Raw genomic sequence first — 14,182 nt, forward strand, 5'->3', positions numbered from 1 at the left:
CTGAGTTTTCTTTTTCTTTTTTCGGAGGGTACCAAATCAACAAATCTGAAAAGTTGTTGCCTTAAAAACAAACAAACAAACAAACAAACAAACAAACAAACAGCTTTTGATTATCAAGATGAGAGCCGCAATCAAAATTATATCCTGCTGGGAAAAAACTAGACCGCTTCCATAACCAAGCCAGGCTTTCTCGATGTCTAGGCCTGAATTCAATTTCTTTGAAGAGAGGGGAAAGTCTCTACAGTGGTACCTCGGGTTACAGACACTTCAGGTTACATACGCTTCAGGTTACAGACTCCGCTAACTCAGATATAGTACCTTGGATTAAGAACTTTGTTTCAGGATGAGAACAGAAATTGTGTGGTGGCCGCAGGAGGCCCCATTAGCTAAAGTGGTACCTCAGGTTAAGAACAGTTTCAGGTTAAGAACGGACCTCCAGAATGAATTAAGTTCTTAACCCGAGGTACCACTGTATAAGGTGACTGTGATGGAGGCTGAGTTTTCTTTTGCTTTTTTTCAGAGGGTACCAAATCAACAAATCTGAACAGTTGTTGGATTTTTAAAACAAATAATAATAATAATAATAATAATAATAATAATAATAATAATAATAATTTATTATTTATACCCTGCCCATCTGGCTGGGCTTCCTCAGCCACTCTGGGCGGCTTCCAAAAAAATATTAAAATGCTGTAATACATCAAACATTAAAAGCTTCCCTAAACAGGGCTGCCTTCAGATGTCTTCTAAAAGTCTGGTAGTTGTTGTTCTCTTTGACATCTGGTGAGAGGGCGTTCCACAGGGAGGGTGCCACTACCGAGAAGGCCCTCTGCCTGGTTCCCTGTAACAAACAGCTTTTGATTATCAAGATGATAACCGCAATCAAAATTGTATCCTGCTGAAAAAAACTAGACCGCTTCTATAACCAAGCCAGGCTTTCTCAATGTCTAGGCCTGAATTCAATTTCTGGTCCTCCTTTGCCAAGGCTTCTTTCTGCTACGGTGTTCCGCCTCACCACCTTGTCCCGGTTTCCTGAAATGTCCCTGCGACGTTTCAGCCCTGTTTCTCTTTCTCTCAAACTTTTAAACTCTTAACTCTTCCCAAGGATGTTATTTCTCTTCCAAACTGTTCCAGTAATAACAGGGGATGCGTGCTTCAAAGAACGGCAGAGAGAAATATCAAGATTTGTCAGGAATGGGAAAAAGCCAACGATAAAAAAATAAAATTTTAACAGATGTGAAAGAAAAAGATGGATTCTCACTTCCAGACTTAAAATTGTATTATGAAGCTGCACCCCTAATTTGGATCCAAGATTGGATCAAGCTAAAGAGGGAGGAAATAACAGACTTGGAAGGACCTGATAATAGGTTTGGATGGCATGCCTACCACTGGTATGGAAAAGCAAAAGTACATAAAGGATTCCACAACCATTTAATAAGAAGATCATTGTTTAAAGTATGGGGAAAATATAAAGATTTATTAGAACCAAAAACACCCTGGTGGCTATCACCTATTGAAGCACTATCACTTAAAACATTGGGGGGGGGGGAGAGTGGCCAACATATAGAGAATTGCTGGTTGTTGAACTAGAGGGAAAGTTAAAATTGAAAGAATATGACGAAATAAAAGAACATTTTCAAAGCTGGCTGCATCATAGACAATTAAAGGATATCTTTAAAGAGGACAATAAGAAAGGCTTTTCATATTCGATGTATGTAATGAATGAAAAAGAAAAATGAATAAAAATTTTATATATATATATATAGAGAGAGAGAGAGAGAGTTGTTTAGTCGTTTAGTCGTATCCGACTCTTCGTGACCCCCTGGACCAGAGCATGCCAGGCACTCCTGTCTTCCACTGCCTCCCACAGTTTGGTCAGACTCATGTTGGTAGCTTCAAGAACATTGTCCAACCATCTCATCCTCTGTCGTCCCCTTCTCCTTGTGCCCTCCATCTTTCCCAACATCAGGGTCTTCTCCAGGGAGTCTTCTCTTCTCATGAGGTGGCCAAAGTATTGGAGCCTCAGCTTCAGGATCTGTCCTTCCAGTGAGCACTGAGGGCTGATTTCCTTCAGAATGGATAGGTTTGATCTTCTTGCAGTCCATGGGACTCTCAAGAGTCTCCTCCAGCACCAGAATTCAAAAGCATCTATTCTTCGGTGATCAGCCTTCTTTACGGTCCAGCTCTCACTTCCATACATCACTACTGGGAAAACCATAGCTTTTACTATACGGACCTTTGTTGGCAAGGTGATGTCTCTGCTTTTTAAGATGCTGTCTAGGTTTGCCATCGCCTTTCTCCCAAGTAGCAGGCATCTTTTAATTTCGTGACTGCTGTCACCATCTGCAGTGATCATGGATCATGGTTTATATATATATAAACTCTTAACTCTTCTCTGCCTCTCTTTCTTCCCTTCAGACATCGTCACCGAAGCCCTGAACAAGTTCAAGACCGGCCGAGCCCTTTGTGCTGCCCCTCCCCAGGAAATCCGAGAGGGTGAGTGGACAGCCTCTTTAATTTCAGTTTCTTGGGGTTTTTTCTTCTTCTTCTAATCTTGAGCCCAGTTCTCCACATTTCCAACTTAAGAAGACAAGAAGAGGCGGCTGCAGGTCAGGCCAAAGGCCCATTTAGTCCAGCATGCTGTTCTCACAGTGGCCAACCAGATGTTTGTGGAAAGCCAGCAAACTCGACCCAAGCACAAGAGCCTTTTCCCCGCCTGCGGTTTCCAGCAACTTCAGAAGCATTTATTCCTCTCAGTTGTGGAGGCAGAAAAGAAGCCATTGTAGCTCCTAGCCGTCAATAGCCTTCCTAACCAGTTTGCAATTTTCTGAAGTCCTCATGAAAATTCACCAGGATTTGATATCTTCTAATAGACACATTTCCCCTGAAATAACGCACTCACGTGTGTTTTATTTTTGCTCATCTGGACATTTTTATACAGACACTTTAGTACTGGTTTTTGTACGTGTTACTCCATGGGAAACTGTAGCGCAAAATTTGGAGAAGTGCAAATTTCGAAGTGTTTCAGAACCGGCGCGGCGAGCAAGAGGTCGAAAGGCCCTGCAGGCTGGGCATGATGCCAAGCACAGCTACTGGGCACCATGCCCAGGGGAAAGCCCCCTAAATTCCTTTCGCCATTGGCCAATTCGGTGGCAGGAGGACGATCTGGCCTGCAATAGGTCAGTTCACAGCCCCGCCTGAGGGAAAACAGTCCTTCAGAAAGTGCAAATTAAGTCAATTCGCCTTTAAATGAGAACTGAATCAATTTACTCCCTATCTGTAATGGGGGTTTAGGATTGGGGAGATGGACATGAGCCAAATTGAAGGAATAAATTTTCAGAGCGCTCAGCTGAGGGAGAGAACTTTTGAGTCTGCTTCTGGTTGTGGGCAACCAGTTGGCAAAAGAATTATTCTTGAAGTTCTCTTGGGTGACTGTGAAGAAGGCAGCTGCTTCTGGAGTGGAGCATTTCTTTTTAACCAACAGCTGCATTTGCTTTCTCACCCCCTGGGAAGATTTAGATCAGCCTTTCTCAAGCTTGGGTCCCCAGATGTTGCTGGACTACAACTCCCATCTCTGCCTTACTGCAGGGCAGATTCAAGGGTAAACCATACGTGGAACGAGTCTGCCCCTGCGGCTTGATGGAGGTAGAAACTGTCTCTCATGCCTTGTTACACTGCTGTTTCTACGGGGGATATACGCTCGGTATTTAATGCCCCTGCTATGCAAAAATCTCCAAATGAATCCGAACTTCAATGTCTAAAATCCCTGGTAGAGGACAAGGATCCTGAGATCATGTTAAGGGTAGCCAAATTCTGTGCGATTGCCATAAAACTTAGGGAACAAGCTTAATCATTAATCATAATGATTAAGGCCTTAGATGATAATTTTAGGTTATATGTTAGTGACTAAGTTTTAATTTATATATTTTTTAACTGTTGCTATATCTGTATTGTCCCTGTTATACAGTGGTGCCTCGCAAGACGAAATTAATCCGTTCCGCGAGTCTCTTCGTCTTGCGGTTTTTTCGTCTTGCGAAGCACGGCTATTAGCGGCTTAGTGGCTATTAGCGGCTTAGCGGCTATTAACGGCTTAGCGGCTTAGCGGCTATTAATGGCTTAGCAGCTTAGCGGCTTTAAGAAAAAGGAAACAAACTCACAAGAACTTGCAAGACGTTTCGTCTTGCGGAGCAACCCCATAGGGAAATTTGTCTTGCGGAACAACTCAAAAAACGGAAAACCCTTTCGTCTAGCGAGTTTTTCGTCTTGCGAGGCATTCGTCTTGCGGGGCACCACTGTACCTAATTGCAAATTCAAATGTATCTCTATCGTGTTTTAGGACTTCCTTGATATTGTATGTGGGCTGGAGTTGGTCTGTGACCGAAATAATAAAATTCATTCATTCACAACTCCCATCTTCCTTAGCTAACAGGATCGGTGGCCTGAGATGATGGGATTTGTAGTCTAACGACATCTGGGCAACCCAAGTTTGAGAAAAGCTGATTTAGATTCTTGTTAGATCTGGGTGGGTCTCATGAGAGATTTGGGGAGGCTACTGTGGCGCTGGATAAATAACTTTGTTGATACCGATTTTGAATCAGCTGCTGATTGATTGATTCTCACTTGACTTGCAGAGCATTTGGTAGCCTTAAGATTACTTTTCGTGGCTTGTAAAGAAGGCTAGTTGCACACACACACACACCTGTGTGTGTCTTCCGTGTCCCCATTTTGGACAACAGAAATAAACCAAATTGTCCAAATGCTTGTCCTCTTGAAAAGATTCTCCCTTAACCCACAGGCTCCCCAGGTCACAGGACTCTGAAAGCATCTTTCAACTCCAAAAGGAAGGCCTCTGATGATGTGGCCGGGGCTGCTGAACTTTCAGCCAAGAAGAGGTACGTAGGAAACTGTCTTACGAAAAGCAGGACCCAGGTGTTTCAGGCAGGGTTCTCCTGGAGATCACCTGGAGATGCCAGGATTGAAACATCTGCACCCACAGCGAAAGTCTTTCCCCGTATTGGGATTCCCGTAACCTCTGAAACCAGCTGGGCTTGTCTAGCCTGGGTAGGGTGTGCCCTCCATCCTCCCTTGGAGCACAGCCCATTTGGATTGGGACCCAGGGCCAGCTCAAAAGGTTGCAGGGACTTGTTGGGGAAGACCCCCTCCCTTGGTGTATCCTCACCGCTCTTGTTACATCAGGCAACCTCTTTTTCATAGCTCGGTGCCTGTTTCTGTGCAGGTTCTGGTGATCAGCTGCCCCAGGTGTATTGTGTACGGCAGGTGTGGGGCTGGTCAAATGGAAAGGCCAGCAGGTTTCCCCCACAGCTGCCCCTCTCCCTCCTCATTTCTACCGCCCGCTTGCTTGCCAGGCGGAGAGTTTCCCCTGCCTCTTGAAAAGCGGTTTATAAATATCTTAAATTAAATTTGGAAATCTGAGAAATCACTCATCCAATCCTTTTACTCTTGTTCCCCACTGCCAGGAGGTCATCCTTGGATCCAGCAAACACGGATCTCTTTGGGCATGCTGTGCCCCTGTTTGATCGACCAGTGGATGTGGGTCCCTCGCAAGGTAATGACCCCCCCAAAAAAACACACCTTGCTTAAAGAGGTGCTTGTTGCATGCATTTCACAGCAGAGCTCAGTTACCTGAAATTCTATGGCTCTATGCAAATGTAAACTGGTAGTACGTACTGTGTGTTTTTACTACAGCTAGCACGTTGTTGTTGTTTAGCCGTTTAGTCGTGTCCGACTCTTCGTGACCCCATGGACCAGAGCACGCCAGGCACTCCTGTCTTCCACTGCCTCCCGCAGTTTGGTCAAACTCATGCTGGTAGCTTCGAGAACACTGGCCAACCATCTCGTCCTCTGTCGTCCCCTTCTCCTTGTGCCCTCCATCTTTCCCAACATCAGGCTCTTTTCCAGGGAGTCTTCTCTTCTCATGAGGTGGCCCAAGTATTGGAGCCTCAGCTTCAGGATCTGTCCTTCCAGTGAGCACTCAGGGCTGATTTCCTTCAGAATGGATAGGTTTGATCTTCTTGCTGTCCATGGGACTCTTAAGAGTCTCTTCCAGCACCATAATTCAAAAGCATCAATTCTTTGGCGATCAGCCTTCTTTATGGTCCAGCTCTCACTTCCATATATCACTACTGGGAAAACCATAGCTTTAACTATACGGACCTTTGTTGGCAAGGTGATGACTCTGCTTTTTAAGATGCTGTCACAGCTGCCTGCATTTTTTGATTCCTGATGTTGCAGCTTCCGAGCTTCAAAATTCACTGCTATGCCACAGCTGGCTGCATGCAGACCTAATCTGTGGATTAATTGTTTAAAAGGCTGGCGACGATGGATCAGCTACAGATTCCTGAATCAGCGCTTACATTAAATTGTTACATCAGTGTTTGTTTTAAGAAGGAAGGCAATAGGCTTGCGTTTAAGAAGCTGAAGCTCTGTTGTCTCGCCTGTCTTCCTTTGTCAAGTTGTCAAGTTGTCATCCATCTGTCTCGAGAGGCAATGGAGTGCACCTCCAGGGGTGAACTCAAACTGCTGTGTTAGCATCACTGAAGTGACTTCCCTGGGGCGCAAAATTGGGCAGTGTGTATTGAGGTCCTGGGGTGCCGAGATGACACTGCTGTGGTCCAAAGGAATTCAATAAACACACAAGACGTAACCGGCTGTACGTTTGAAAAAAGAATATATACTATTAATTGTATTGAATTGTAGATTTCAACAGAAGTAGCTCATAAAGTTCAACGAAAAAAGCAGAAGACCCGGTGGATCAGTTCATTCTCTAATCAGTTTATGCATAAGGTCCATAGCTACTACCATGCTATAAGATCCACTCTCCTGTGATATCATATATGAGTTTATAGCGAAACAAGGCTAATATTCCAGAAATCCTTGTCTTAGACTCTGTGAAAGGATTCTGTGGAACTGCAACAACCTTTCGTGTGGATTGTTGGACTCTATGAACAGACAGGTGGAATAGACACTTTCACATATATGGACCTTATGCATAAGTTTGGACCCACCTCGTCCCAAAAAAACACACAAAGTCACTCCAAAGTGATGTTTTGCTCCGCCATCTTGATTCAAAATGGCGCCCAAACGGTCACGAAGACTGCTGCCCTCAACTTTGGGGACCTAACACGCTTAATCAGCCTCTTGAGTTGCCCAGAACAGTGTTCATGGGAAGCAACCCATAAACGGAACGAAATAAACTTGTGTTCTCCCTACGCAGATCCTACAAGCCCTGCTCCCGTTTCTCCCAGAGGACCTTCCAGTCCGTTCTCCGATCTAGGGCGCCTCCCCGGAGACCCATGGACCCCGACTGTGAAAACTCAGAGGAGAAGGAGCAGCGGCAGAAAACGCCCCCAAAGGTGGGGTTGCAAGTGGGTCTCCATGGAGGGCGGGAGGGAGGAAGGAGCTATGGTGGGGGTGATGTTGATGATAGGAAGACTTTGTCATATTCAAAGATGAGGAAGTTTCCCTCCCCGCAAGCCCTGAGAGGGGAAGTTGAGAATTTTCCCACTCCATGTTTTGCTATTCTTCTAGTCTGTTGTATTTTTGTAATGTTTTGCTAGTTGTCCAGGCTTCTCTTTGGAAGGGCAAGGTACAGAAGTGGACCAATAAATATCAGCTTCAGATAGGAGGGTTCGTGGGCGCGTGGGAACCCTGACCCACAGGCTAAATGTGCCCCACCAGACCTCCTCATTTTACCCAGGGGGCCATTTCCCCTAGACCATGGGTAGGCAAACTAAGGCCCGGGGGCCGGATCTGGCCCATAGACAGTCCGGGAATCAGTGTGTTTTTACATGAGTAGAATGTGTGCTTTTATAATCTCTGGGTTATTTGTGGGGTGCAGGAATTTGTTCATTCCCCCCCAAAAAAATATAGTCTGGCCCCCACAAGGTCTGAGGGACAGTGGACCGGCCCCCTGCTGAAAAAGTTTGCTGACCCCTGCCCTAGACTACACCTACTTGCCCCATCCATGTCTGATGTCCTGTGCGTGTCCTGTGCTTAATAATAATAATAATAATAATAATAGTTTATTATTTGTACCCCGCCCATCTGGCTGGGTTTCCCCAGCCACTCTGGGCGGCTTCCACAAATACACTACAAATACACCAAAAATAAACTAAGATATCACACATTAAAAACTTCCCTGAACAGGGCTGCCTTCAGATGTCTTCTAAAAGTCTGGTAGTTGTTCTTCTCTTTGACATCTGGTGGGAGGGCGTTCCACAGGGTGGGCGCCACCACTGAGAAGGCCCTCTGCCTGGTTCCCTGTAGCTTTGCTTCTCGCAGTGAGGGAACCGCCAGAAGGCCCTCGGCGCTGGACTTCAGTGTCCGGGCAGAACGATGAAGGTGCAGATGCTCCTTCAGGTATCCTGCTTAGTTTGTGTGCCCAAGCAGGTTCCCTGCAGGGAACAGGGTGACACATCTGACCCCTGCAGAAAGCAGGATTTGAACTCCCAGCATATCAATTGATGCAAGAGGAGTTCAATCCTGCCTGTTCACATTTTCCCTTCATCTGTGGGGGCCACGTGCCAACTTTGAGAGGCGGCTGGGACTGCATTGAAAGCGTATGGCTTTCCCCAAAGAATCCTGGGAACTGTAGAGTATCCCCTCGCAGAGCTACACTTCCCAGAACTACACTTCCCACGATTCTTTGGGTGAAGTCATGTGCTTTCGATGTACATGTGACCAAAGCGTTGTGACTGCTTCGCTCTCTCCCCTTCCCTTTCAGGAAGCATTCCGCTCTGACTCCCCCCTGCCGCTCGCCAGGGCCTTTTGAGCGGAAGGACACAGGGCGCAAGTCCTTGCGCATCTTCTCCCGCAGCAGCAAGGATCAGGTGAGTCCTCTGGAGAGCTAGAGACCCTCACATTCTCCAGGGCCCATCTATCCTCCTGTTTCTGTGCTTTTGTGCTTCTCGTTCCAGCCAGCAGTGGCAGCGAATGGCTAACAATTTGTTTGTGAAAACTGGTTGTTCTCGCGGAGCTTTCCCTGACCTCCTGCTCTCCAGATGTTTTAGGATGCAAAACAATCTGGTTATCGGTCATGCTGGCTAGGACCAATGGGTGTTGTTGTCCAACAACATCTGCAGGGCACCAGAAAAATGAAATACAGTGGTACCTCGGGTTACATACGCTTCAGGTTACATACGCTTCAGGTTACAGACTCCTCTAACCCAGAAATAGTACTTCAGGGTAAGAACTTTGCTTCAAGATGAGAACAGAAATCGTGCTCCGGCGGCGCGGCGGCAGCAGGAGGCCCCATTAGCTAAAGTGGTGCTTCAGGTTAAGAACAGTTTCAGGTTAAGAACGGACCTCCGGAACGAATTAAGTACTTAACCCGAGGTACCAGTGTACGTGAGTGTCATTTTTGGACAACTTTGGTCATTCCAAAGTTCCTGCAGCCAATCAGAAGCCACGCTTTGTTTTTCGAACGTTTTGGAAGTCGAACGGACTTTCGGAATGGATTCTGTTCGACTTTGTTATGTACTGAGTTGAATAGGATCCAAAATGCAGCAGTCTGATTGGTCCTAGAACAATAGGACCCAGAATGCAGCAGTCTGATTGGTCCTTGAACAATAGGACCCAGAATGCAGCCGTCTGATTGGTCCGCAGGAGCCACCCAATCCAGCTCCAGGTGGAAGTGAATCCACAACCTGATTGGCCTACAGGAGAATCCTGGAATTAGCCAATCACGTGCAGCCCATTGTGTAAATAATGTATATAAAGCAGATATTTTGGGGGAGCTTTCATTCCTCCTCACCACTATGAGCTGAATAAAGAGCATGAAATCCACTCTCAACTCCTAGTATATTTCAGACTTCCTAGGTACGACTGTACAGTGGTGCCTCGCAAGACGAAAAGAATCCATTCCGCGATTCTCTTCGTCTAGCGGTTTTTTCGTCTTGCGAAGCAACCCCATTAGCGGCTAAGAGGATTAGCGCTATTAGCGATTTAGCGGCTTAGCGGCTATTAAAGGATTAGCGGCTAAGCTGCTAAAAGGCTATTAGTGGCTTAGCGCCTTTGAAAAAGGGGGGGAAGCGGGGGGGGAATGGCGAGACTCGCAATACGTTTTCGTCTTGCGAAGCAAGCCCATAGGGAAATTCGTCTTGCGAAGTGCATCGCAAACGGAAAACCCTTTCGTCTAGCGGGTTTTCCGTCTTTCGAGGCATTCGTCTTGCGGGGCACCACTGTAGTTGTTTCACTCAGTTTCGCCTCTGGACCTTCCTGCCTCTGGCATGTGGCCCCCAAAAGGTTGCCTGCTGTGGAATGTAGCCCTGGGGAAGTTTCCCCACCCAAGCCTCTGATTGGATCTTTTGTTTTCTCTCCTAGCAACCGCTTCCCGCCTCCACCAAAGCAGCACAAACAAACAGCGGACTTCTGACGAAAAAGATGGCGACCGAGGCCTCGGAAGTCCCAACATCCCAGCAGAGATGGGCCTGGCTGCATTCACACAAGCTCAGAGAAAGTGAGCTAGGTAGGGTCTTGCTAATCCTTGGCCTGTGGATTTTTCCCACGCATCCAATAATAATAATAATAATTTATTATTTATACCCTGCCCATCTGGCTGAGTTTCCCAAGCCACTCTGGGCGGCTCCCAATCGAGTGTTAAAAACAATGCAGCATTACATATTAAAAACTTCCCTGAACAGGGCTGCCTTCAGATGTCTTTTAAAGATAGGATAGCTGCTTATTTCCTTCACATCTGAAGGGAGGGTGTTCCACAGGTTAGGCACCACTACCGAGAAGGCCCTCTGCCTGGTTCCCTGTAACCTCACTTCTCCTATACTTAACGGGGCAAAGGAGAGGTTCACCAAGTATCGGAGGTGAATGCCCATTTATCCCGACCTAGGAAAGGCACAGAGTCACCCTTACAAGAGGGCCTTCTAGCGGTTCCCTCACTGAGAGAAGCGAAGCTACAGGGAACCTGGCAGAGGGCCTTCTCGGTGGTGGCGCCCGCCCTGTGGAACGCCCTCCCACCAGATGTCAAAGAGAAAAACAACTACCAGACTTTTAGAAAACATCTGAAGGCAGCCCTCTTTAGGGAAGTTTTTAATGTTTAACAGACCACTGTATTTTAATACTTTGTTGGAAGCCGCCCAGAGTGGCTGGGGAAACCCAGCCAGAGGGGCGGGGTATAAATAATATATTATTATTATTATTATTATTATTATTATTATTATTATTATTATCGCTCTTACTGTTGGAAAGTTCTTCCTGATGTTTAGTCAGAAGCCATTGGTCCGAGTCCTACCCCTCCAGAGTAGGAGGAAACAAGCTTGTTCCCTCGTCGATGTGGCAGCCCTTGAGATATTTGAAGATGGCTACACAGAACTACAATTCCCAGAGTTCCAGGGAAGAGGGTTTGATGGTTCTACCATGGGAACCCCAACCCTAATCTGTCCTTACTAGACAGGCAACAGAAAACCACCAAGACAGCTATAAGCCTTGTGTGTGTGTTGGGGCAATATGGTCCTTAGCTAGGCCTTGGGAGGTGATGGCAGTGGCGGTGAGGCCACCTCAGCTGGGCCATTGACAACTCCCAGCCTTTGCCAACCAGGTGTTCTCCAGCTTTCAGACTACAACTCCCATCAGCACCAGCCCAGCACGGAATTGTAGTCCAAAACACCCAGAGGGCGCCAGGTTGGCCAAGGTTGCTGAAGCCCAACCAGTGCCTTTTGTCGTTCGAAAACAACTGCAAACAACCTCCTTCCTTGGAGGTTTTTAAGCAGAGGTTGGACGGACATCTGCCATGGATGCTTTAGCCGAGATTCCTGCATTGCAGGGGGTTGGACTAGATCAGGCATAGGCAAACTTGGCCCTCCAGATGTTTTGGGACTACAACTCCCATCATCCCTAGCTAACAGGACCAGTGGTCAGGGATGATGAGAATTGTAGTCCCAAAACATCTGGAGGGCCGAGTTTGCCTCTGCCTGGACTAGATGAATCTCGGTGGTCCTTTCCAACTCAACAATTCTATGAAAGTCCCGCAGGAAAAGACAACCAAATTCATTCGGTGTGAGATCTTGGGCACTTGAAGACGTGTTCAGATGAGCGTGCAGAAGCTCATCTCATATTTACCAGATGCCACAGGACTCTGTATGGCTACATGACATTAAACACAGCTCCCTCTTCTCTTGGGATGTCTTATTTTTTAGGATCTACCAGCCAGCCACCCAGCGAAAATGCTTGCGGGCCTAGCTGCACAAATCCAGAGGCTGGCGATGCTGCGGTGAGATGTAAACACAGAAATCCCTGTTTGAATGCTGTCAGCTATGCACATCAGGAGCCAGATATCGATGCCTTGGTAGCGGCGGCCGAACAGCCAGATCCTCTACCCAGACAGCGCCATGTTCTACGGCGGTCAGTGAGCTGGCCCGAGGAGCTTTCGGTGAGGGCTGCGGCAGAAGACAGCGAAATGGATTTCTCCCCTTCTGTCGGCCCAGGAGCGCATCATGCCCGGAGCTTCGGCCTAGCCGAGCCAGAGCAGCCTGACATGGAAGTATTAGTGGCCGGCATGAGGCAACTGGGCATCCCCACTGTTTGTGTCACACTGGCAGACAGCTGCCCCGAGAACGGGCCACAAAGGATGCTTCCCTCAGATCCTGGCTCCCCCAGCACTCTGGCCGGCCGCTTCCGCCACCTCCCCGAGGCTCCCAAAACCGGCCTCAAGCGCCTGACCCTCAGCTTCCACCGGGCATCGCCCCAGCCCGATAAAGGGTCAGAGGCCGCGAAGCTCAGCGTCCCCAAGCGCAAGGCGGGGCGCCGCTTTGGCCGGTCCGTGAGCCACGAGAGCGGCCTGCCCTTGCAGGCCGGACAGGAGGTGCAGCCTGGGCACGCTGCAACAAAGGGAGCCCCTGGGCTGCCTGCCAGGAGCCCCTTGCTGTCCTTCAAGGCCTACGGGCGGCAGATCTGCATAACCCGAAAGAACATCATGATGTCCCTGGCCGGGCTGCGTGGCAAAAGGGAGGTGGCGAGGTCTCCGGATTCCGGCCTGCCGAGCCAGGATCCCCCAAGCGCCAACTGGAGCACCTGCTAGAGGGAAAGAGAAGTTGGACCTATGGCGTCTCTCCCCAAATTCCCTTGGATGGTGGCAGGAATAGATAGCTTGTGGCCGACCCAAACTCCCTGGACTTGTGGCAAAACGTGGCAGCAGCCGGTGACCCAATGATAGCTGGTTTTTCACCCTGGCGGGGTTAATCATCTTCTGTCTGCAGCTACTGTAAAACAACCCTGACGGTGGGTTGTCTTCACCAGAAACTATTTTCCATTGCTTTCCCCCCTCCAGATGTTGTCGGACTACAACTCCCATCATCCCTGCCCCTGCTAGCGGTGGCTGATGGGATTTGTAGTCCAACATCATCTGGCGGTCAAAGAGGCTTCCTATCCCTGCCTTTAACAAGATCCTGGTTTTAACACCAATTCCTGTTCTCACACTGCCCATTCTGATGTCCCAAACTAACTCCCCCCCCTCACTGTCTCTGTGTTGTTTTTGCCCTTTCACCAGCTAACCTTGTGCAAAGTTTTGTATAAAACCTATTGGTTGTGAATGTTGGAAGAGTATCTATTTAGTAACCCCCCCTCCCCAAATCCACACCCTGTGCCCCCCTCCAAATCATCTACCACTAGCAGCTCTGACTTTGTATTTTATACCCGTAATTCATATTATTTTTCTCCTCCCCCCCCGGCTGCCCGTGGGGATCTGAATATTTGGAGGACTGGTCCTGGCACAGCAAACCGGAGCCTCAAAAATCACCGTTTAGAGTCGTAGAATTATGCTTCTTAAAATCACCGTTTGAAATCAGAAGGGCTTTTCTCCTGCAGCTTATAAGTGAAGGTGAAAGGGGGGGAGCTGGGTTTGGTCCGTTTTCGCTTCCCTCAAAATTATTGGTGGCTGGCAAAGGGAATAAGACTAAAAAAAGAAAATTCCTCAGTCACATATTATATTAGTTGAGTTTGCTGTCGGATGTTTGCGTGTGCAGGTCCCCCAGTCGCCCTCCAGGGGGCAGTCAGGTGCTTCCCTTGTTTCCAAATATACTCTTATTATTTTAAAGAAAATCTTTTCTGATGGGTATGTCTGCAATGCCTTGTGTACCTTTTTTCTTAATTCTAACAAACACGAAATAATTAAAAGCAAGAAATACCACACAGCGGCTGTTTCTCCTAAATGACT

General features: G+C 47.7%; 1 protein-coding gene and 1 long non-coding RNA gene across 2 annotated transcripts; both read left to right on the forward strand.

Moving 5' to 3' along the window:
* Positions 1-2,418: 2,418 nt before the first annotated feature.
* LOC128418259 (uncharacterized) lies at positions 2,419-8,849 on the forward strand. The gene is made up of 5 exons (XR_008331686.1): positions 2,419-2,496; positions 4,796-4,892; positions 5,478-5,566; positions 7,235-7,373; positions 8,744-8,849. It is a non-coding gene; the product is annotated as an uncharacterized LOC128418259 (long non-coding RNA).
* A 1,492-nt stretch (positions 8,850-10,341) lies between these two features.
* LOC128418258 (uncharacterized) lies at positions 10,342-14,182 on the forward strand. Its single transcript, XM_053397769.1, has 2 exons — positions 10,342-10,486; positions 12,168-14,182. The coding sequence occupies exons 1-2, from the start codon at positions 10,402-10,404 to the stop codon at positions 13,046-13,048; spliced, it is 966 nt and encodes a 321-aa protein (XP_053253744.1). The 5' UTR covers positions 10,342-10,401; the 3' UTR covers positions 13,049-14,182.

This window comes from Podarcis raffonei, chromosome 8 (genome assembly GCF_027172205.1).
Source record: "Podarcis raffonei isolate rPodRaf1 chromosome 8, rPodRaf1.pri, whole genome shotgun sequence".
Classification (NCBI taxonomy): Eukaryota; Metazoa; Chordata; class Lepidosauria; order Squamata; family Lacertidae; genus Podarcis; species Podarcis raffonei.

Bases quoted from the DNA above. Each gene is read 5' to 3' on its own strand.
- LOC128418258 (XM_053397769.1), top strand. From the start codon at position 10,402: ATGGCGACCGAGGCCTCGGAAGTCCCAACATCCCAGCAGAGATGGGCC. The intron at 10,487-12,167 runs GTAGGGTCTTGC...CTTATTTTTTAG, and splicing joins GCTCAGAGAAAGTGAGCTAG to GATCTACCAGCCAGCCACCC.